The 25,603-nt window shown below is 41.1% G+C and overlaps 1 protein-coding gene across 1 annotated transcript in view; it reads left to right on the top strand.

Annotated features, from left to right (window-relative positions):
• Positions 1-25,603, top strand: part of LOC135549698 (CUB and sushi domain-containing protein 3-like) — a gene marked incomplete at its 5' end in the record, with an annotated part of 323,045 nt that overhangs the window by 190,159 nt on the left and 107,283 nt on the right. Inside the window, 3 exons of the mRNA XM_064979922.1 lie at positions 14,246-14,391; positions 19,904-19,984; positions 22,034-22,147. Coding sequence (XP_064835994.1) covers positions 14,246-14,391; positions 19,904-19,984; positions 22,034-22,147 — 341 coding nt within the window. The remainder of the gene's footprint in view (positions 1-14,245; positions 14,392-19,903; positions 19,985-22,033; positions 22,148-25,603) is intronic.

The following is a 25,603-nucleotide window of genomic DNA, read 5'->3' as shown; positions in this document are numbered from 1 at the left end:
TGCCACACATACACAATCCATGTCTCAAATGTCTCAAGGCTTAAAAATCCTTCTTTAAACTGTCTTCTTTAAGCTGTATCCTCCCACACTGATTGAAGTGGATTTAACAAGTGACATCAGTAAGGGATCATAGCTTCACCTGGATTCACCTTTTGTACACTCAATATATATCGTTTGCAGCTACAGCTGTACAGTTTGTAATTACAGCTGTACAGTTTGTAATTACAGCTATACAGTTTGTAATTACAGCTATACAGTTTGTAATTACAGCTATACCGTTTGTAGTTACAGCTTTACAGTTTGTAGGTACAGCTATACAGTTTGTAGTTACAGCTATACATTTTGTAATTATAGCTATACAGTTTGTAGTTACCGCTATAGAGTTTGTAGTTACAGCTAAACAGTTTGTAATTACAGCTATACAGTTTGTAGCTACAGTATACAGTTTGTAATTACAGCTGTACAGTTTGTAATTACAGCTGTACAGTTTGTCATTACAGCTGTACAGTTTGTAATTACAGCTGTACAGTTTAATTACAGCTGTATAGTTTGTAATTAAAGCTATACAGTTTGTAATTACAGCTATACAGTTTGTAATTATAGCTATACCGTTTGTAATTACAGCTATACCGTTTGTAATTACAGCTTTACAGTTTGTGGGTACAGCTATACAGTTTGTAGTTACAGATATACATTTTGTAATTATAGCTATACAGTTTGTAGTTACCGCTATAGAGTTTGTAGTTACAGCTAAACAGTTTGTAATGACAGCTATACAGTTTGTAGCTACAGTATACAGTTTGTAATTACAGCTATACAGTTTGTAGCTACAGCTATACTGTTTGTAATTATAGCTATACAGTTTGTAGTTACAGCTAAACAGTTTGTAATTACAGCTATACAATTTGTAGCTACAGTATACAGTTCGTAATTACAGCTATACAATTTGTAATTACAGCTATACAGTTTGTAATTATAGCTATACAGTTTGTAGTTACAGCTAAACAGTTTGTAATTACAGCTATACAGTTTGTAATTACAGCTATACATTTTGTAATTATAGCTATACAGTTTGTAGTTACAGCTATAGAGTTTGTAATGACAGCTATACAGTTTGTAGCTACAGTATACAGTTTGTAATTACAGCTATACAGTTTGTAGCTACAGCTATACAGTTTGTAATTATAGCTATACAGTTTGTAGTTACAGCTAAACAGTTTGTAATTACAGCTATACAGTTTGTAGCTACAGTATACAGTTTGTAGCTACAGTATACCGTTTGTAATTACAGCTATACAGTTTGTAATTACAGCTGTACAGTTTGTAATTGTAGCTGTACAGTTTGTAATTACAGCTGTACAGTTTGTAATTACAGTTTGTAATTACAGCTATACAGTTTGTAATTACAGCTATACAGTTTGTAATTACAGCTTTACAGTTTGTAGGTACAGCTATACAGTTTGTAGTTACAGCTATGCATTTTGTAATTATAGCTATACAGTTTGTAGTTACCGCTATAGAGTTTGTAGTTACAGCTAAACAGTTTGTAATTACAGCTATACAGTTTGTAGCTACAGTATACAGTTTGTAATTACAGCTATACAGTTTGTAGCTACAGCTATACTGTTTGTAATTATAGCTATACAGTTTGTAGTTACAGCTAAACAGTTTGTAATTACAGCTATACAATTTGTAGCTACAGTATACAGTTTGTAATTACAGCTATACAATTTGTAATTACAGCTATACAGTTTGTAATTATAGCTATACAGTTTGTAGTTACAGCTAAACAGTTTGTAATTACAGCTATACAGTTTGTAATTACAGCTATACATTTTGTAATTATAGCTATACAGTTTGTAGTTACAGCTATAGAGTTTGTAATGACAGCTATACAGTTTGTAGCTACAGTATACAGTTTGTAATTACAGCTATACAGTTTGTAGCTACAGCTATACAGTTTGTAATTATAGCTATACAGTTTGTAGTTACAGCTAAACAGTTTGTAATTACAGCTATACAGTTTGTAGCTACAGTATACAGTTTGTAGCTACAGTATACCGTTTGTAATTACAGCTATACAGTTTGTAATTACAGCTGTACAGTTTGTAATTGTAGCTGTACAGTTTGTAATTACAGCTGTACAGTTTGTAATTACAGTTTGTAATTACAGCTATACAGTTTGTAGTTACCGCTATAGAGTTTGTAGTTACAGCTATAGAGTTTGTAATTACAGCTATACAGTTTGTAGCTACAGTATACAGTTTGTAATTACAGCTATACAGTTTGTAGCTACAGTTATACAGTTTGTAGTTACAGCTAAACAGTTTGTAATTACAGCTATACAATTTGTAGCTACAGTATACAGTTTGTAATTACAGCTATACAGTTTGTAATTATAGCTATACAGTTTGTAGTTACAGCTAAACAGTTTGTAATTACAGCTATACAGTTTGTAGCTACAGTATACAGTTTGTAATTACAGCTATACAATTTGTAATTACAGCTATACATTTTGTAATTATAGCTATACAGTTTGTAGTTACAGTATACAGTTTGTAGCTACAGTATACCGTTTGTAATTACAGCTATACAGTTTGTAATTACAGCTGTACAGTTTGTAATTGTAGCTGTACAGTTTGTAATTACAGCTATACAATTTGTAATTACAGCTATACATTTTGTAATTATAGCTATACAGTTTGTAGTTACAGCTATAGAGTTTGTAATGACAGCTATACAGTTTGTAGCTACAGTATACAGTTTGTAATTACAGCTATACAGTTTGTAGCTACAGCTATACATTTTGTAATTATAGCTATACAGTTTGTAGTTACAGCTAAACAGTTTGTAATTACAGCTATACAGTTTGTAGCTACAGTATACAGTTTGTAGCTACAGTATACCGTTTGTAATTACAGCTATACAGTTTGTAATTACAGCTGTACAGTTTGTAATTGTAGCTGTACAGTTTGTAATTACAGTTTGTAATTACAGCTATACAGTTTGTAATTACAGCTATACAATTTGTAATTACAGCTATACATTTTGTAATTATAGCTATACAGTTTGTAGTTACAGCTATAGAGTTTAATGACAGCTATACAGTTTGTAGCTACAGTATACAGTTTGTAATTACAGCTATACAGTTTGTAGCTACAGCTATACAGTTTGTAATTATAGCTATACAGTTTGTAGTTACAGCTAAACAGTTTGTAATTACAGCTATACAGTTTGTAGCTACAGTATACAGTTTGTAGCTACAGTATACCGTTTGTAATTACAGCTATACAGTTTGTAATTACAGCTGTACAGTTTGTAATTGTAGCTGTACAGTTTGTAATTACAGTTTGTAATTACAGCTATACAGTTTGTAATTACAGCTATACAGTTTGTAATTACAGCTATACAGTTTGTAATTACAGCTATACAGTTTGTAGTTACGGCTAAACAGTTTGTAATTATAGCTATACCGTTTGTAATTACAGCTATACCGTTTGTAGTTACAGCTAAACAGTTTGTAATTACAGCTTTACAGTTTGTAGCTACAGCTATACAGTTTGTAGTTAAAGCTATACAGTTTGTAATTATAGCTATACAGTTTGTAGTTACAGCTAAACAGTTTGTAATTACAGCTAAACAATTTGTAGCTACAGTATACAGTTTGTAATTACAGCTATACAATTTGTAATTACAGCTATACAGTTTGTAATTATAGCTATACAGTTTGTAGTTACAGCTAAACAGTTTGTAATTACAGCTATACAGTTTGTAGCTACAGTATACAGTTTGTAATTACAGCTATACAATTTGTAATTACAGCTATACATTTTGTAATTATAGCTATACAGTTTGTAGTTACAGCTGTAGAGTTTTTAATTACAGCTATACAGTTTGTAGCTACAGTATACAGTTTGTAATTACAGCTATACAGTTTGTAGCTACAGCTATACAGTTTGTAATTATAGCTATACAGTTTGTAGTTACAGCTAAACAGTTTGTAATTACAGCTATACAGTTTGTAGCTACAGCTGAATAGTTTGTAATTACAGCTATACAGTTTGTAATTACAGCTATTGTCACGGCTTTCGTTGTGGGAAGGAGGAGCGGACCAAAATGCAGCTTATTTGTGATTCATTTTATGTAATAAGGAAACTATACACGATTAAACTAACAAAATGACAAACGTACGAAAACCGAAAACAGCCCTATCTGGTGCAAAACACAGAGACAGGAACAATCACCCACAAACACACAGTGAAACCCAGGCTACCTAAATATGGTTCCCAATCAGAGACAATGACTAACACCTGCCTCTGATTGAGAACCATCTCAGGCCAGACATAGAAATAGACAAACAAGACATCCAACATAGAATGCCCACTCAGATCACACCCTGACCAACCAAAACATAGAAACATACAAATAAACTATGGTCAGGGTGTGACAGTAGCCCCCCCACCCAAGGTGCGGACTCCGGCCGCAAAACCTGAACCTATCGGGGAGGGTCTGGGTGGGCATCTGTCCGCGGTGGCGGCTCAGGTGCTGGACGTGGCCCCCACTTCACCGTAGTCCTCCCCCACCTTGTCCGCTTCTGTGACCTCCTAGCCACGCCAACCCTACTAAATAACATGGGACAGAGGGGCAGCTCGGGACAGAGGGGCAGCTCGGGACAGAGGGGCTCCTCAGACTCTGGCGCCGTACAGGTGGGAGACTCCGGCAGCAGCGCCGGACAGACGGGAGACTCCGGCAGCAGCGCCGGACAGGCGGGAGACTCCGGCAGCAGCGCCGGACAGGCGGGAGACTCCGGCAGCAGCGCCGGACAGGCGGGAGACTCCGGCAGCAGCGCCGGACAGGCGGGAGACTCCGGCAGCAGCGCCGGACAGGCGGGAGACTCCGGCAGCAGCGCCGGACAGGCGGGAGATTCCGGCAGCAGCGCCTGACAGGCGAGAGACTCCGGCAGCAGCCCCGGACAGGCGAGAGACTCCGACAGCAGCGTAGAGGAGGAAGGCTCTGGCAGATCCTGGCTGACTGGCGGATCTGGAAGAGTCTGGTTGACTGGCAGATCTGGAAGAGTCTGGTTGACTGGCAGACCTGGAAGAGTCTGGTTGACTAGCAGATATGGAAGAGTCTGGCTGACTGGCAGATCTGGAAGAGTCTGGTTGACTAGCAGATCTGGAAGATTCTGGTTGGCTGGCAGATCTGGAAGAGTCTGGTTGACTGGCAGATCTGGAAGAGTCTGGCTGACTGGCAGATCTGGAAGAGTCTGGCTGATTGGCGGATCCTGGCAGACTGACGGCTCTGGCTGCTCCATGCTGACTGGCAGCTCTGGCTGCTCCATGCTGACTGGCGGCTCTGGGTGCTCCATGCAGATTGGCAGCTCTGGCGGCTTCTGGCAGACTGGCAGCTCTGGCTGCTCCATGCAGACTGGCAGCTCTGACGCTCCTTGCAGACTGGCAGCTCCTTGCAGACTGACAGCTCCTTGCAGACTGGCAGCTCCTTGCAGACTGGCAGCTCCTTGCAGACTGGCAGCTCCTTGCAGACTTGCAGCTCCTTGCAGACTTGCAGCTCCATGCAGACTGGCAGCTCTGGCTGTTCCATGAAGACTGACAGCTCTGGCTGCTCCAAACGGGCAGGAGACACCGGTAACGCTGTAGAGGCGGTAGGCTCTGGCAGCGCTAAACAGGCGGGAGACTCCAACAGCGCAGGAGAGGAGGAAGGCTCTAGCTGCGCTGAACAGTAGGGAGACTCCAGCAGCGCAGGAGAGGAGGAAGGCTCTGGCTGTGCTGAACAGGCGGGAGCCTCCGGCAGCGCAGGAGAGGAGGAAGGCTCTGGCTGCGCTGAACAGGCGGGAGACTCCGGCAGCGCAGGAGAGGAGGAAAGCTCCGGCAGCGCTGGAGAGGCGAGGCGCACTGTAGGCCTGATGCGTGGTGCTGGCACTGGTGGTACTGGGCCGAGGACACGCACAGGAAGCCTGGTGCGGGGAGCTGCCACCGGAGGGCTGGGGTGTGGAGGTGGTACTGGGTAGACCAGACCGTGCAGGCGCACTGGAGCTCTTGAACACCGAGCCTGCCCAACCTTACCTGGCTGAATACTCCCGGTCGCTCTGCCAGTGCTGCAAGGTGGAATAGCCCGCACTGGGCTATGCAGGCGAACCGGGGACACCGAGCGTAAGGCTGGTGCCATGTAAGCCGGCCCAAGGAGACGCACTGGGGACCAGATGTGTAGAGCCGGCTTCATGGCATTTGGTTCAACGCTCAATCTAGCCCGGTCGATACGTGGAGCTGGAATAGAACGCACCGGGCTATGCACCCGCACTGGAGACACCGTGCGCACCACAGCATAACACGGTGCCTGCCCGGTCTCTCTAGCCCCCCGGTAACCACAGGAGGTTGGCGCAGGTCTCCTACCTAGCGTCGCCATACTCCCTGTGAGCCTCCCCCCAAGACATTTTTGGGGACATTTTTGACTCTCAGGCTTCCATCCGCGTCGCCGCGCTGCCTCCTCATACCAGCGCCTCTCAGCTCTAGCCGCCTCTAGTTCTTCTTTGGGGCGGCGATATTCTCCAGGCTGATCCCAGGGTCCTTCTCCGAATAATTCCTCCTCCCATGTCCATTCCTCCTTTAGTTGCTCCTTGGGGCAGCTACACTCCCCTGGTTTAACCCAGGGTCCTCTCCCGTCGAGGATTTCCTCCCAAGTCCAAAAGTCCTTTTTTCGCTGCTCCTGCTGCTGCCTTTGCTGTTTCCCGTTACCACGCCGCTTGGTACTGTTGTGGTGGGTGATTCTGTCACGGCTTTCGTTGTGGGAAGGAGGAGCGGACCAAAATGCAGCGTAGTTGTGATTAATTTTATTTAATAAGGAAACTATACACGATTAAACTAACAAAATAACAAACGTACGAAAACCGAAAACAGCCCTATCTGGTGCAAAACACAGAGACAGGAACAATCACCCACAAACACACAGTGAAACCCAGGCTACCTAAATATGGTTCCCAATCAGAGACAATGAATAACACCTGCCTCTGATTGAGATCCATATCAGGCCAGACATAGAAATAGACAAACAAGACATCCAACATAGAATGCCCACTCAGATCACACCCTGACCAACCAAAACATAGAAACATACAAATAAACTATGGTCAGGGTGTGACAGCTTTACATTTTGTAATTATAGCTATACAGTTTGTAGTTACAGCTATACCATTTGTAGCTACAGCTATACCGTTTGTAGTTACAGCTATACAGTTTGTAATTACAGCTATACCATTTGTAGCTACAGCTATACAGTTTGTAGTTACAGCTATACAGTTTGTAGCTACAGCTATACCGTTTGTAGTTACAGCTATACAGTTTGTAATTACAGCTATACCATTTGTAGCTACAGCTATACAGTTTGTAGTTACAGCTATACTGTTTGTAGTTACAGCTATACAGTTTGTAGTTACAGCTATACAGTTTGTAGTTACAGCTATACAGTTTGTAGTTACAGCTATACAGTTTGTAGTTACAGCTATACAGTTTGTAGTTACAGCTATACAGTTTGTAATTATAGCTATACCGTTTGTAGTTACAGCTATATCGTTTGTAGTTACAGCTAAACAGTTTGTAATTACAGCTTGTCACGGCTTTCGTTGTGGGAAGGAGGAGCGGACCAAAATGCAGCGTAGTTGTGATTCATTTTATTAAGTACGGAAACTAAACACGATAAACTAACAAAATAACAAACGTACGAAAACCGAAAACAGCCCTATCTGGTGCAAAACACAGAGACAGGAACAATCACCCACAAACACACAGTGAAACCCAGGCTACCTAAATATGGTTCCCAATCAGAGACAATGACTAACACCTGCCCCTGATTGAGAACCATATCAGGCCAAACACAGAAATAGACAAACAAGACATCCAACATAGAATGCCCACTCAGATCACACCCTGACCAATCAAAACATAGAAACATACAAAGTAAACTATGGCCAGGGCGTGACACAGCTATACAGTTTGTAGTTACAGCTATACAGTTTGTAGCTCCAGCTATACAGTTTGTAAATACAGCTATACAGTTTGTAATTACAGCTATACAGTTTGTCATTATAGCTATACAGTTTGTAATTACAGCTATACAGTTTGTAATTATAGCTATACAGTTTGTAGTTACAGCTATACAATTTGTAGTTACAGCTATACAGCTTGTAGGTATAGCTATACCGTGTGTAGTTACAGCTATACAGTTTGTAATTATAGCTATACCGTTTGTAGTTACAGCTATACAGTTTGTAATTATAGCTATACCATTTGTAGTTACAGCTATACAGTTTGTAGCTACAGCTTTACAGTTTGTAGCTACAGCTATACAGTTTGTAGTTAGACCTATACAGTTTGTAGTTACAGCTATACAGTTTGTAGTTACAGCTATACCGTTTGTAGTTACAGCTATACAGTTTGTAATTACAGCTATACCATTTGTAGCTACAGCTATACAGTTTGTAGTTACAGCTATACTGTTTGTAGTTACAGCTATACAGTTTGTAGTTACAGCTATACAGTTTGTAGTTACAGCTATACAGTTTGTAGTTACAGCTATACAGTTTGTAGTTACAGCTATACAGTTTGTAGTTACAGCTATACAGTTTGTAATTATAGCTATACCGTTTGTAGTTACAGCTATATCGTTTGTAGTTACAGCTAAACAGTTTGTAATTACAGCTTGTCACGGCTTTCGTTGTGGGAAGGAGGAGCGGACCAAAATGCAGCGTAGTTGTGATTCATTTTATTAAGTACGGAAACTAAACACGATAAACTAACAAAATAACAAACGTACGAAAACCGAAAACAGCCCTATCTGGTGCAAAACACAGAGACAGGAACAATCACCCACAAACACACAGTGAAACCCAGGCTACCTAAATATGGTTCCCAATCAGAGACAATGACTAACACCTGCCCCTGATTGAGAACCATATCAGGCCAAACACAGAAATAGACAAACAAGACATCCAACATAGAATGCCCACTCAGATCACACCCTGACCAATCAAAACATAGAAACATACAAAGTAAACTATGGCCAGGGCGTGACACAGCTATACAGTTTGTAGTTACAGCTATACAGTTTGTAGCTCCAGCTATACAGTTTGTAAATACAGCTATACAGTTTGTAATTACAGCTATACAGTTTGTCATTATAGCTATACAGTTTGTAATTACAGCTATACAGTTTGTAATTATAGCTATACAGTTTGTAGTTACAGCTATACAATTTGTAGTTACAGCTATACAGCTTGTAGGTATAGCTATACCGTGTGTAGTTACAGCTATACAGTTTGTAATTATAGCTATACCGTTTGTAGTTACAGCTATACAGTTTGTAATTATAGCTATACCATTTGTAGTTACAGCTATACAGTTTGTAGCTACAGCTTTACAGTTTGTAGCTACAGCTATACAGTTTGTAGTTAGACCTATACAGTTTGTAGTTACAGCTATACAGTTTGTAGTTACAGCTAAACAGTTTGTAATTACAGCTATACCGTTTGTAATTACAGCTATACAGTTTGTAGTTACAGCTAAACCGTTTGTAATTTCAGCTATACAGTTTGTAGCTACAGTATACAGTTTGTAATTACAGCTATACAGTTTGTAGCTACAGCTATACAGTTTGTAATTACAGCTATACAATTTGTAATTATAGCTATATAGTTTGTAATTATAGCTATACAGTTTGTAATTACAGCTATACAGTTTGTAGTTAGACCTATACAGTTTGTAGTTACAGCTATACAGTTTGTAGTTACAGCTAAACAGTTTGGAATTACAGCTATACCGTTTGTAATTACAGCTATACAGTTTGTAGTTACAGCTAAACCGTTTGTAATTACAGCTATACAGTTTGTAGCTACAGCTATACAGTTTGTAATTACAGCTATACAATTTGTAATTACAGCTATATAGTTTGTAGTTACAGCTAAACAGTTTGTAATTACAGCTATACAGTTTGTAATTACAGCTATACAATTTGTAATTACAGCTATATAGTTTGTAATTACATCTACACAGTTTGTAATTACAGCTACACAGTTTGTAATTACAGCTACACAGTTTGTAGTTACAGCTATACAGTTTGTTGTTACAGCTAAACAGTTTGTAATTACAGCTATACCGTTTGTAATTATAGCTATACAGTTTGTAGTTACAGCTATACCGTTTGTAATTATAGCTATACCGTTTGTAATTACAGCTATACCGTTTGTAGTTATAGCTATACAATTTGTAGTTACAGCTATACAGTTTGTAGTTACAGCTATACAGTTTGTAATTACAGCTACACAGTTTGTAATTACAGCTATACAGTTTGTAATTACAGCTATACAGTTTGTAATTACAGCTATACAGTTTGTAGATACAGCTATACAGTTTGTCACTACAGCTATACAGTTTGTAATTATAGCTATACAGTTTGTAATTATAGCTATACCGTTTGTAGTTACCGCTATACAGTTTGTAGTTATAGCTATACAATTTGTAGTTACAGCTATACAGTTTGTAGTTATAGCTATACAGTTTGTAGTTATAGCTATACCGTTTGTAATTATAGCTATACAGTTTGTAGTTACAGCTATACAGTTTGTAGTTACAGCTATACAGTTTGTAGTTACAGCTATACAGTTTGTAGTTACAGCTATACAGTTTGTAGTTACAGCTATACAGTTTGTAATTATAGCTATACCGTTTGTAGTTACAGCTATATCGTTTGTAGTTACAGCTAAACAGTTTGTAATTACAGCTTGTCACGGCTTTCGTTGTGGGAAGGAGGAGCGGACCAAAATGCAGCGTAGTTGTGATTCATTTTATTAAGTACGGAAACTAAACACGATAAACTAACAAAATAACAAACGTACGAAAACCGAAAACAGCCCTATCTGGTGCAAAACACAGAGACAGGAACAATCACCCACAAACACACAGTGAAACCCAGGCTACCTAAATATGGTTCCCAATCAGAGACAATGACTAACACCTGCCCCTGATTGAGAACCATATCAGGCCAAACACAGAAATAGACAAACAAGACATCCAACATAGAATGCCCACTCAGATCACACCCTGACCAATCAAAACATAGAAACATACAAAGTAAACTATGGCCAGGGCGTGACACAGCTATACAGTTTGTAGTTACAGCTATACAGTTTGTAGCTCCAGCTATACAGTTTGTAAATACAGCTATACAGTTTGTAATTACAGCTATACAGTTTGTCATTATAGCTATACAGTTTGTAATTACAGCTATACAGTTTGTAATTATAGCTATACAGTTTGTAGTTACAGCTATACAATTTGTAGTTACAGCTATACAGCTTGTAGGTATAGCTATACCGTGTGTAGTTACAGCTATACAGTTTGTAATTATAGCTATACCGTTTGTAGTTACAGCTATACAGTTTGTAATTATAGCTATACCATTTGTAGTTACAGCTATACAGTTTGTAGCTACAGCTTTACAGTTTGTAGCTACAGCTATACAGTTTGTAGTTAGACCTATACAGTTTGTAGTTACAGCTATACAGTTTGTAGTTACAGCTAAACAGTTTGTAATTACAGCTATACCGTTTGTAATTACAGCTATACAGTTTGTAGTTACAGCTAAACCGTTTGTAATTTCAGCTATACAGTTTGTAGCTACAGTATACAGTTTGTAATTACAGCTATACAGTTTGTAGCTACAGCTATACAGTTTGTAATTACAGCTATACAATTTGTAATTATAGCTATATAGTTTGTAATTATAGCTATACAGTTTGTAATTACAGCTATACAGTTTGTAGTTAGACCTATACAGTTTGTAGTTACAGCTATACAGTTTGTAGTTACAGCTAAACAGTTTGGAATTACAGCTATACCGTTTGTAATTACAGCTATACAGTTTGTAGTTACAGCTAAACCGTTTGTAATTACAGCTATACAGTTTGTAGCTACAGCTATACAGTTTGTAATTACAGCTATACAATTTGTAATTACAGCTATATAGTTTGTAGTTACAGCTAAACAGTTTGTAATTACAGCTATACAGTTTGTAATTACAGCTATACAATTTGTAATTACAGCTATATAGTTTGTAATTACATCTACACAGTTTGTAATTACAGCTACACAGTTTGTAATTACAGCTACACAGTTTGTAGTTACAGCTATACAGTTTGTTGTTACAGCTAAACAGTTTGTAATTACAGCTATACCGTTTGTAATTATAGCTATACAGTTTGTAGTTACAGCTATACCGTTTGTAATTATAGCTATACCGTTTGTAATTACAGCTATACCGTTTGTAGTTATAGCTATACAATTTGTAGTTACAGCTATACAGTTTGTAGTTACAGCTATACAGTTTGTAATTACAGCTACACAGTTTGTAATTACAGCTATACAGTTTGTAATTACAGCTATACAGTTTGTAATTACAGCTATACAGTTTGTAGATACAGCTATACAGTTTGTCACTACAGCTATACAGTTTGTAATTATAGCTATACAGTTTGTAATTATAGCTATACCGTTTGTAGTTACCGCTATACAGTTTGTAGTTATAGCTATACAATTTGTAGTTACAGCTATACAGTTTGTAGTTATAGCTATACAGTTTGTAGTTATAGCTATACCGTTTGTAATTATAGCTATACAGTTTGTAGTTATAGCTATACCGTTTGTAGTTACAGCTATACAGTTTGTAGTTATAGCTATACAGTTTGTAATTATAGCTATACAGTTTGTAATTATAGCTATACCGCTTGTAGTTACAGCTATACAGTTTGTAATTACAGCTACACAGTTTGTAGTTACAGCTACACAGTTTGTAATTACAGCTATAGAGTTTGTCACTACAGCTATACAGTTTGTAATTACAGCTATACAGTTTGTAATTATAGCTATACAGTTTGTAGTTACAGCTATACAGTTTGTAATTATAGCTATACAGTTTGTAGTTACAGCTATACCGTTTGTAATTATAGCTATACAGTTTGTAGTTACAGCTAAACAGTTTGTAATTACAGCTATACCGTTTGTAATTATAGCTATACAGTTTGTAATTATAGCTGTACAGTTTGTAATTATAGCTATACAGTTTGTAATTACAGCTATACCGTTTGTAATCACAGCTTTACAGTTTGTAATTACAGCTATACAGTTTGTAATTATAGCTATACAGTTTGTAATTATAGCTATACAGTTTGTAATTATAGCTATACCGTTTGTAGTTACAGCTATACAGTTTGTAATTACAGCTACACAGTTTGTAATTACAGCTATACTGTTTGTAATTACAGCTATACAGTTTGTAATTACAGCTATACAGTTTGTAGATACAGCTATACAGTTTGTCACTACAGCTATACAGTTTGTAATTACAGCTACACAGTTTGTAATTACAGCTATACAGTTTGTAATTACAGCTATACCGTTTGTAGTTATAGCTATACAATTTGTAGTTACAGCTATACAGTTTGTAGTTATAGCTATACAGTTTGTAGATATAGCTATACCGTTTGTAATTATAGCTATACAGTTTGTAGTTATAGCTATACCGTTTGTAGTTACAGCTATACAGTTTGTAGTTATAGCTATACAGTTTGTAATTATAGCTATACAGTTTGTAATTATAGCTATACCGCTTGTAGTTACAGCTATACAGTTTGTAATTACAGCTACACAGTTTGTAGTTACAGCTACACAGTTTGTAATTACAGCTATAGAGTTTGTCACTACAGCTATACAGTTTGTAATTACAGCTATACAGTTTGTAATTAAAGCTATACAGTACAGCTATACAGTTTGTAATTACAGCTATACAGTTTGTCGCTACAGCTGTACCTGTTGAACGTTAATGCCGGATGCCTGATGTCAATGATTGAATGGGCTGCACTCTACATTGACGTGGGAAAATGTGCAGAGATTTCCAATGTGCTCCTTTCAAAGCTATGTTTGTGTCCGTCAATTTGTTGTCAATTTGTTGTTTTCATTTTCTATTGACATTGTCACTTGCCCAAGGAGAGGGATTTGATCAGTGTGCGTGTGTTTGTCTCTCTATCTGTGTGTGTGTGTGTGTGTGTGTGTGTGTGTGTGTGTGTGTGTGTGTGTGTGTGTGTGTGTGTGTGTGTGTGTGTGTGTGTGTGTGTGTGTGTGTGTGTGTGTGTGTGTGTGTGTGTGTGTGTGTGTGTGTGTCTCTGTCTCTGTCTCTGTCACAGGGATGGTCCGGACCAGAGCTCCCCCCAGATCGGTCAGTTCAGTGGGAACACAGCGCTGGAGTCGGTCTACAGCACCTCCAACCAGATCCTCATTAAGTTCCACAGCGACTTCAGCGGCAGCGGATTCTTCGTGCTCAGTTACCATGGTGAGCACTTCATCTGAGAGATGGGCATGGGAGAGAAACATAAAGGACAATACAGAGACAAAGATGGAGATCGAATGGAAGGAAAAGTGTGAGGGAGTGAGAGGTAGAGAAAGATCAATGGCCTGAAAGGCAGCAGAGTGAAGCTCCTTGTCCTCCTCTTCCTCCTCTTCCTCCCCCTCCTCATATTCCTCATCCTCCTATTCCTCCTCCTCCCCTTCCTCTTCCGCTACCTTCTCATCCTCCTCCTCCTCTTCCTCCTCTTCCTCTTCTTCCGCTTCCTCCTCCTTATCCTCCTCCTCATGCACCCTGACTGCCTTGGGCCTGTGACACGCATGGCAGCCAGTACTCATTATTGGTTCAGCTCATTTTCATAGTCAATTAAATCCTGACTTATTGCACTTCGATGCCTCTCTCCCATCTGACAGTGATAAATCAGTGAAGGTTTGTGGCTCTATACACATCGATTATTGACTACAGGCTGCACTCTGAGCAATGAGTACTCGACCAAATGTAGTTTTTCTAAACAGCCATCCAGTCACATACTGTATTGTATACACACTGCTGAGCCAAACCAAGCCAATAATAGTAATAATAATAATAAGCTGAGCTGTACTGGGCAAGCTTGGTTACACATCCATTACAGTTGCTGAAACAGGGCTGGGAAGGAGAATGTGAAAAGAAACTATCCAAGCCACCACTGTATGTCTGATTGGCATTATAGTGTAAATCCCTTCTCTATAAGAATAAAAATCTCTCAGTCAGCTCAGTCCGGTTCAGGTCAGCCTTATAGTGTAAATCCCTTCTCTATAAGAATAAAAATCTCTCAGTCAGCTCAGTCTGGTTCAGGTCAGCCTTATAGTGTAAATCCCTTCTCTATAAGAATAAAAATCTCTCAGTCAGCCCAGTCCGGTTCAGGTCAGCCTTATAGTGTAAATCAGTCATTCCACTTCTCTATAAAGCTGATACTAGTTTACAGTAGCCTCTCTCTGTGGAATGACCGATTACACACAAGGCTGCTCTTACACTGATTATTGACACGGTGCTACTGGAATAAACAGATTTATCAGCCCAATATCAAAGCCCCTGTTGTTCTGCTACAGCCAGCATTTATGACTTAACTACAAGTGCTTATCGATCGTGGTCTGTATCAAACGTCTCTTCCTGTTAACCAGTCTGCCTCGATTGCGGACGGTGGGGCGGCTTAAAAGGTACTGCAATCACTTTACTATAACAGTTGAGGTGCTTAGCTGTCACTTTAGTTTCAGCTCTGTCCAAATGGATTATGGGTAAACTGCAGTTTGATACAGTATGGATCAACAGTTGCTGTTGGTTGATTACAGTTATTAAACAATGTTTAATTTGTCGGTCAGATGTTCAAAGGTAACGGAGAACTATTTGATGAATACTATTATTATCATTATTATTCATCTGTACTTCGATCCCTATAGTCTAATAAAGCAATCCCTAACCACATATCTGGTCTGTTGCTCCTCTCTGAATGTACTAGACTAGAGAGAATGCGCAGCAATGTTTCTCTATATTTACATGGATTTGGCATGGGAATTACTCTGCCTCTGTAATGAGTTTAGCTTTGATTTATTTTAAAAGAGCCACCGAGTTAGAGAGACAATTTTATTTCCCCTTAGTGAACACTCTGCTTTGCTGTGAATTAACCAAGATTTATATAACGTTTAGTATTAGTAAAATAAATTAATTTACTATATTAGAATGTCCTCAACTGTCCTCAACTGTCAAGTAATCAGATTATAGTCTATAGCCGGTTTATTCATGTAGTTTGCAGTCCAGACTTACAAAAAAAAAGTGTTTTCATTTCAGTCACATCAAAGATTGGCCGGGGGTAAATAGATGGAATATGATTATCTCTCTGAATAATCTTCAACAAGCAAAATGCAAAACTGTCACTTTTTCCAATTCTGTTAAGAGAGGGTTTAAGTTGAAAAATTGCATAGTTATTCAGGACATTATGCAGACATCATGATTTGATGACTCAATTCCCAGAGCCCACTAGTTTTGACTGGTGATTATCTTCATCGTTCACAGTAACCACGTTCCATGCAGTTTTTAGGCGAGTAAAGTCAAACTGTATAAAAAAAAATCAAATACAAATGTTCCTTCACTTATCCATAATCATCTCACCATGTAAACTAGCCTACCCGCACAGCTTATCCGCTGTGTCTGCGAACTCTTGGCTAGACCAAGGTAGGCACATTTGCTATTTTACGTAACGGTTTTTGTGACAAAACTATCGGTAGAGTTGAAAATACGATGGAAACACATTGAACTTTTGATTTTTATTCTGTACATGAAAACTTAAGCGAAAAATACAATTTTGTGTGCACTATGTCATCACGTACTGATTTTTATCACAACAAGTCAGTTTAGTGGAAACACCACTGATGGGAAAAGGTGCATATTTTCTTTATGCAGGTTCTAGAATATTTGCATGAAAATCTGTTGCCAATTGGATGGAAACCTAGTTAGTGTTGATAAATCCCACTGGGGAAATACATGGAAGAAGCTAAGTAATGTTTTCCTCCTTTTTATTGAGCTCTTTTGTGAGAACTACACTCTTAGAAAAAAAGGTGCTATCTTGAACCTTAAAGGGTTCTTCGACTGTCCCTAAAGGAGAACCCTTTGTAGAACCCTTTTTGGTTGCAGGTAGAACTATTTCTACAGAGAGATCTACATGGAACCCAAAAGGGTTCTAACTGGAACCCAAAAGGGTTATCCTATGGGAACAGCCAAATAACCTTTTTGTAACCCTTTTTCTATGAGTGCATCAGTCTCTCATGGGGACATAGAAAGTAGCTGTCAGTGTCATTGACTCTTCATAGCTTTCGCTTCAATTGCCAATACACACAAACACACGCACACAAATTCTCCAACTTCACAGTCACACACACACACACACACACACACACACACACACACACACACACACACACACACACACACACACACACACACACACACATACACGACCCTCTCACCACCTAACGCCCACCCACACACACATACACATGCTCCCCCCTCATCCCTCTACCCCCTCCCCTGTTCCCTCTGTGCTCTCTCTCCTTCCTCTCCCTGCAGAGCCTCCAAAGGAATCTTATTAATCAGCTAGCACATTGAACAGGAGCCACATGGTAAGTGGCTCTCGCTACTTAATTCGTTTTATTCTAGCGACCAGCATCGTCTGGAGCCAAAGCTCCAGTTAGAGAAAGCTAGCTTCCTCCCTCCTCTCCTCTGTCTTCTCTGTTAGCTGGGGTGTATTCATTAGTGCACACAGCAGCAAACCATATCAAGAGTTTCTTATTGGACAAATAAAGGTAGGTCCCTCCCCGTTTCGTTCTGTTGGCTTCTGTTTGTTTCCCAGTGAATACATCCCTGTTCATGCCTGGAGAAAAATAAGTACTGTGTATCAGACCTGGGTTCAAATACTATTTGAAATCTTTCACATATGTTGAGTTTTTGCTTTAGCCATGCCTAGAGAACCAGGTGGGTGGGGTTTGCGTTTTTGAGACGTCGGTGCCTGGTTGTGCCAGGGATGGGGATTGGTACAAATAGACCACTGTGTTATTCCTGATAATTAATGCACCAATTAAGACGGTGAAACGGTTCCCACAATTAACAAATGTTGATGGTGCTTCAGCCTGTCTATATATACTGGAAGAGAGAGGGAGAGAGTCAGACAGTGATTCCTATACAGTGATTCCCTAGATATGGTAGTGTGCTACTTTTGACCAGAGCCCTATGGGGACTAGAGTGCTATTTGAAGCGCAGACCAGTTGAGTAATGCTCTAACGAGCTCCAGTACTTTATAGTATTAGCATACCTTGTACATACATTGTATTTTTAGCAGCATGCTACACTTTCAATGTATTTGGTGCATGATAGATTACCTTCAAATAATACTCAATAGTTGAAGGAATGATCAATGACTGTTTTTGATTTTCCCTCCTAGTTTGTGTTGCCATGACACTGCCAGGTAGCTGAGTAATGGGTGTAGTCTGGCTATGCAGTCCTGAAAGATGTTGGCTGTAAGATTCAGTGGTAATATGGTAATACTTCCCCTTGCCTTGGTAATACTTCCCGTTACCTTATATTATTCCTGTCATTAGCAGTGATTCCTCAGATTGTGTGTGTGTGTGTGTGTGTGTGTGTCTGTGTGTGTGTGTGTGTGTGTGTGTGTGTGTGTGTGTGTGTGTGTGTGTGTGTGTGTGTGTGTGTGTGTGTGTGTGTGTGTGTGTGTGTGTGTGTGTGTGTGTGTGTGTGTGTGTGTGTGTGTGTGTGTGTGTGTGTGTGTGTTTGAGAGTGTCTATGTGTGTCTGTGTCTGTATGTCTCTCCGTCCGTGCATTTGCGTATGCTTGTGTGTGTACAGTGTAATATCTCTCCCTGGGCACAGCTCCGACCTGTATCACCTTATTTTATCCTGTCATTAGAGCCAGCTAGCAGCGTTCGCTTTCCTCAGATCGTTAGCAGTGTGTCAGTCCCAGCACAGCCCAGTTTGACCGCTCTATTGATTCCCAAAAGGTACACTGGGCTTATCTGATGCCCTTAAAAACACCGTCGTGATCACTTTGCTGCTGAATTAATTGTTATGCAGCCAGGTGGAGGAGGTGTGGAATCTGATATTTTTTTTCCATTTAAGCTTAACCTTTCAAATGTCCGTTTTTCCTCCTCCCCAATGCTGATGCTCTTTTGTCCAGACATGGGAAATCAATGGAGATCTGTGATTTTGCAAGTGGGTCGGCGGTAGTGGTGGCACAGGTGGGGTGATTGGCTTTGCATTACTGTTGAGTTTAGCAGAAACTCACGTTGAAACCATCAACAGGAATAACCAAGAGATCAAAATATTCGTAATTTATTTCTATGTTCGATAGAATACAAAACAGTGCCAGTGCAGTAAGTGCTTAACAAAAAAAGAGCATTACTACTTTTGCATTACTGTTGAAATGTTCTTTACACTGTTTTCATCTCTTCTTTCTTCCTCCTTCCTCATTCTTCCGTCTTCCTTCTTCTTCCTCCTTCTTCCGTCTTTCTTCTTCCTTCTTCTCCCTTCTTTTTCCTCCATCCTTATTCTTCTTCCTTCTTCTTCTTCCTCCTTCTTCCGTCTTTCTTCTTCCTTCTTCTCCCTTCTTTTTCCTCCTTCCTTATTCTTCTTCCTTCTTCTTCTTCCTCCTTCTTCCGTCTTTCTTCTTCCTTCTTCTCCCTTCTTTTTCCTCCTTCCTTATTCTTCTTCCTTCTCCTACTTCATTCCTCCTCCTTCTTATTCCTTCTTCCATCTTCTTCTCCCTTATTACTCCTTCTTATTCTTCTTCCTCCTTCACCCTTCGTCCTTCTTCCTCCTTCCTTCTTCTACCTCCTTCTTCCTGCCTCTTCTTCCTTTTTCTTCGTCCTTCTTCCTCCTGCTTCTTCTTCCTCTTTCTTCTTCTTCCTTCTTCCTCCTCCTTCTTACTTCTTCTTGCTTCTTCCTCCTTCTTCCTATTCTAGCGTACCAGCTGAGGATCTGCCAGGCGCCCCCTGAGGCCGCTAACGCTGATATACTCATGGAGGACGGGGAGCTTGAAATAGGTAAGGCGTCCACCTTTAGTTCAATCCCAGAATATTCTCAATTTTTCTAATGGATCGTTTGGGAGAGATTGGGCCTCCTCACTACTCTTCATACTTAGGACGAGGAGGTTTTTCTAACCACCTGACCTAATCAGGAAAAACTCTGGTGTTGTTGGTTATAACTATGACCTCTAGTTTTTCCTGGTCAGATCACATGGTCAAGAATACTCCTGGGCATGTATTCATAAAGTGTCTCAGGGTGCTCGGGTTCGATTCAATCTGTAATGCTGAAGCGTGTGATCAACATTTTTATTTAAAGATTTAGCTGACGTATGCAGCGTTTAACGTAGATGCAGTCTCCGCTAACGCAGAAACATTGCCTTTATATTTCAATCACGTTGTTACGTTGAACTTCAGCGATGCAGATTGAATGGAGCCCCTAATCGAGGATCAGTTGAGCTTTTTTAGCTCATAATGAATGAAGATGAAATGGACGGGATCAGCCACTCCTATTTCTGAGATGCTTTGTGAGTATAGGTCCTGGCCTTACTTCAGCCGCTGAAACTAGGAAACTGAAACCCTTTACACCAGTACCATGTCCCTGTGTTTCACAACATCCCGCATGTCAGTCTCACCTCTGCTACAGTAAACACGCTGATGTACAATGTTCGCAGAGAGTATCGATCATGGCTTAGAGAAGAGAGGGCAAGCCTCCTCCTGTATGTGTGACCCCCACTAATACCATGGATGGACTCACACACACACACACACACACACGCACACACAGACACACACACACACTCAGACTCACAGACACCTAGCTAGGACACACACATGCATGCACGCATGCGCACACACACACCCTGCTAGACACACAGGGTTATTTCTGCTTTGCCATGGTATTAATGGTGAGTTAGCAACTAGATCTGTGATTGGTGGGTATGAAAGTGGGCGATCACAGTGGCTGAGATGGATTCACCTTTCCCGGTAACAAGGCCCAAAGACTGTGCGTATGTGTGTTTGTGTCTGTGCGAGTGGTTGTGTGTACTGTAGCAGCCCTGTACAGAATACTAAAACCACTATCATCCATCATCATCTGTGACATGGCCCTCTGCTGCTTTTTAAAGATATCAGATGGCTTCTAAAAGACTAGAATGTTACAGTAGATGATGGTGATGAAGATGATGAAGAGCATGACTTTTGATTTTCAACACCAATTATTCTTGGTTGCACTAACACTAGTACTACTGCAATACTCATACTTCAGGGACCATGGTTTATTTTGCATTATATACTGGGTGGTTCGCCCCCTGAATGCTGATTGTCTGAAAGCAGTATTCCACAGGTATGACAAAATATAACTTTTTACTGTTCTAATTACGTGTGTAACTAGTTTATAACTGTAATAACACACCTCGGGAATTTGTGGTATATATACACCACAGCTGTTGGCTGTATCCAGGCACTCCGCATTGCGTCGTGTTAAGAACAGCCCTTAGCTGTGGTATATTGGCCATATACCACACCCCCTCGTACCTTATTGCTTAATTATAATGTCTTGAAGTGTCCTACCCAGGCTAGAACTCACTCATCAACAGTGTGCAAGCTTGGATGTTTGGGAATGTCACTCCATCCGTCTCAGGCATCTGCTGTCCTTCTTAATTAAACAACTGCTTCATCTGAGTACATCTATATTCTTCGAAAAAAGGTTTCCAAAACGGTTCTTTGGTTGTCCCCATAGGAGAACCATTTTTGATTCCAGGTAGAACCCTTTTTCATTCCCGGTAGAACTCTTTTGTGTTCTATGGAACTCAAAAGTGTTCTACATGGAACCAAATGGGTTCTACCTGAAACCAAAAAGGGTTCTCCTATAGGTTATTTTTCTGAAGATTGTACAGTAGGCTACACACTCTCTCTTTCTTTGTCTCTCTCTCTCTTTCAGACACACGCTAACTTGTCTTTTTCACTTTCTGCTCCATTCAACCCTTCTCTCTCTCTCTCTCTCCTCTCAACATTCCCTCTCTTTTGGTATCTCTCCTCTTCCTCCTCCTCCTTAACTCCTCCTCACAGGCGACATCCTCCGGTACCGCTGCCATCCTGGCTTCACCCTGGTGGGGAGTGAAATCCTGACATGCAGGCTGGGGGAGAGACTTCAGATGGACGGGATTCCTCCCACATGTCAAGGTGTGTGTGTGTGTGTGAGCGCGTGCATGCGTGTGTGCGTTCCTTCATGCGCATAAGTGTGCACAAGTGTAAGCCTGCGAGTGTGTGTTTGTGCGTGTGTGTGTGCACTCTTGCGTGTGTGTGTGGCAGCTGTAATTAAAAGGGTTTAGTCATTTGATGTTGTGCTGCTGTGATGCGTTTTGCCCAGCTCTGTCACAGCCCCTCGTGTTTTCTGTCTTCTCTTCCAGTTCTGTTTCTGTGTCGTCCCTTTTGCTGTGTTTAGTGGCCTAAACAGCTGTTGTCATTAATCTTTCATGGTGCCATATTTCTCTCCTCGATCCCATTGGTGGGACTCACTTTGTCAGGATTTGTCCTGATAATCTACCTGAAAAATATGTTAAACCTGGAAACTCGATGCATCATGGCATCATTCACAGCTTGCGTCCCAAATGGCACTCTATTGCCTACATAGTACATTACTTTAGACTAGGGGTCTTGTCAAACATAGTGCACTATGTAGGGAATAGGGTACCATTTGGAAGGCAGTCACAGTATTTTGCAACCGGAACTGGAACTCGATCAAAACCAACTCCCAGGCGTGTGTTAAAAATAGAATGAAGTAGAGCTGAAAGTTTTCACATAACTTTGAAGTTAATTTACAGTACCAGTCAAAAGTTTGGACACAGCTACTCATGGAAGAGTTTTTCTTTATTAGTACTATTTTCTACATTCTAGAATAATAGGAAAGACATCAAAACTGTGAAATAACACATATGGAATCATGTAGTAACCAAAAACGTGTTAAACAAATCAAAATATATTTTAGATTTTAGATTATTCAAAGTAGCCACCCTTTGCCTTGATGACAGCTTTGCACACTTTTGGTATTCTCTTAACCAGCTTCACCTGGAATGCTTCTCCAACAATTCCCACATATGCTGAGCACTTGTTGGCTGCTTTTCATTCACTCTGCGGTCCAACTCATCCCAAACCATCTCAATTGGGTTGAGTTCGGGTGATTGTGGAGGCCAGGTCATCTGATGCAGCACTCTATCACTCTCCTTCTTGGTCAAATAGCCCTTACACAGCCTGGAGGTGTTTTGGGTCATTGTCCTGTTGAAAAACAAATGATAGTCCCACTAAGCGCAAACCAGATGGGATAGCGTATCGCTGCAGAATGCTGTTGTAGCCAAGCTACATGCTACAAGTGTGCCTTGAATTCTAAATAAATCACTGACAGTGTCACCAGCAAAGCAACCCACACCATCACACCTCCTCCTCCATGCTTCATAGTGGGAACCACACATGCGGAGATCATCCGTTCACCTACTCTGCATCTCAGCGGTTGGCGGTTGGAACCAAAATCTCAAATTTTGACTCATTAAACCAAAGGACAGATCTCTGGGGCGGCAGGTATCCTAGTGGTTAGAGCGGTGGCCAGTAACCAAAAGGTTGCTGGATCAAATCCTGAGCTGACAAGGTAAAAATCTGTCGTTCTGCCCCTGAACAAGGCAGTTAAGCCACTGTTCCCCGTAGGCCATTATTGCAAATAAGAATGTAATCTTAATTGACTTGCCTAGTTAAATAAAGGTTAAATAAAAATAATTTCCATTGCTCGTATTTCTTGACCCAAAGAAGTATTTTCTTTTTGTTGGTGTCCTTTAGTAGTGGTTTCTTTGCAGCAATTCAGGCCTTATTCACACAGTCTCCTCTGAACAGTTGATGTTGAGATGTGTCTTTTACTTGAACTCTGTGAAGCATTTATTTGGGTAGCAATCTGAGGTGCAGTTAATTCTAATGAACGTATCCTCTGCAGCAGAGATAACTCTGAGTCTTTCTTTCCTGTGGCAGTCCTCATGAAAGACAGTTTCATCATAGCGCTTAATGGTTTTTGCAACTGCACTTGAAGAAACTTTCAACGTTCTTGAAATATTCCGCATTGACTGACCTTCATGTCTTAAAGTAATGATGGACTGGCATTTCTCTTTGCTTATTTGAGCTGTTCTTGCCATAATATGGACTTGGTATTTTACCAAATAGGGCAATTTTCTGTATACCACCCCTACCTTGTCACAACACAACTGATTGGCTCAAAAGCATTAAGAAGGAAAGAAATTCAAAAAAATTGACTTTTAACAAGGCACCTGTTAGTTGAAATTAATTCTATGTGACTACCTCATTAAGCTGGTTGAGAGAATGCCTAGAGTGTGCAAAGCTGTCATCAAGGCAAAAGCTGGTGTCACGTTTGTCTTAACGAGGAGAGCAAGGCGCAGCATGACGAACATTAAACAAAAGAACATTAAACAAAATAATAAACGACCGTGAAGCTAATACAACAAATGGTGACATGCAACTACACATAGACAATAACCCACAAAACCAAAATGGTAAATGGCAACCTAAATAGGATCCCCCCCCCCAAGGTGCGGACTCCCGACCACAAACCTGAACTTCTGGGTGAGGGTCCGGGTGGGCATCTACCCTCAGTGGCAGCTCTGGTTCTGGACGCCGCCACCCTTCCGCTCTTTTGTAGCACTGACCCATGGATCCTCGCTGTAGGCCCCGGAATGGGGACCCTCGTTGTGTGGACCATCGCCGTATGTTCTGGACTGGGGACCGTCGCATGGAGACCCCGGGCTGGGGACCGTTGCTGGAGACCCCAGGCTGGGGACCCCAGGCTGGGGACCGTCGCTGGAGACCCCAGGCTGGGGACCGTTGCTGGAGACCCCGGGCTGGGGACGGTCGCTGGAGACCCCGGGCTGGGGACCGTCGTTGGGGGCTCCGGACTGTGGCCTGTCGTTGGAGGTTCCGGACTGTGGCCCGTCGCCGGGTACTGGGTACTGTCGCCGGACGATCCGGACTGGGTACTGTCGCCGGACGATCCGGACTGGGTACTGTCGCCGGAAGCTCCGGACTGGGTACTGTCGCCGGACGATCCGGACTGGGTACTGTCGCAGGACGCTCCGGACTGGGTATTGTCGCCGGACGCTCTGATCTGGGTACTATCGCCGGACACTCTGGACTGCCGAGGCGCACTGTAGGCCTGGTGCGTGGTGCCGGCATTGGTGGTACCAGGCTGATGACACGCACCTCAGGGCGAGTGCGGGGAGGAGGAACAGGGCGTACTGGACTCTGGAGGCGCACTAGAGGCCTGGTGCGTGGTGCCGGCATTGGTGGTACCGGGCTGGTGACACGCACCTCAGGGTGAGTGCGAGGAGCAGGAACAGGGCGTACTGGACCCTGGAGGCGCACTGGAGGCCTGATGCGTGGTGCCGGTACTGGTGGTACCGGGCTGGTGACACGCACCTCAGGGCGAGTGCGGGGAGGAGTTGGCGGATGCTTTAGTCCAGCTCTGGGAGGAGATCCCTCAGGAGACCATCCGCCACCTCATCAGGAGCATGCCCAGGCGTTGTAGGGAGGTCATACAGGCACGTGGAGGCCACACGCACTACTGAGCCTCATTTTGACTTGTTTTAA

The sequence above is a fragment of the Oncorhynchus masou genome, chromosome 12 (genome assembly GCF_036934945.1).
Source record: "Oncorhynchus masou masou isolate Uvic2021 chromosome 12, UVic_Omas_1.1, whole genome shotgun sequence".
Classification (NCBI taxonomy): Eukaryota; Metazoa; Chordata; class Actinopteri; order Salmoniformes; family Salmonidae; genus Oncorhynchus; species Oncorhynchus masou.
This window is presented reverse-complemented; position numbering and strand designations above follow the sequence as displayed.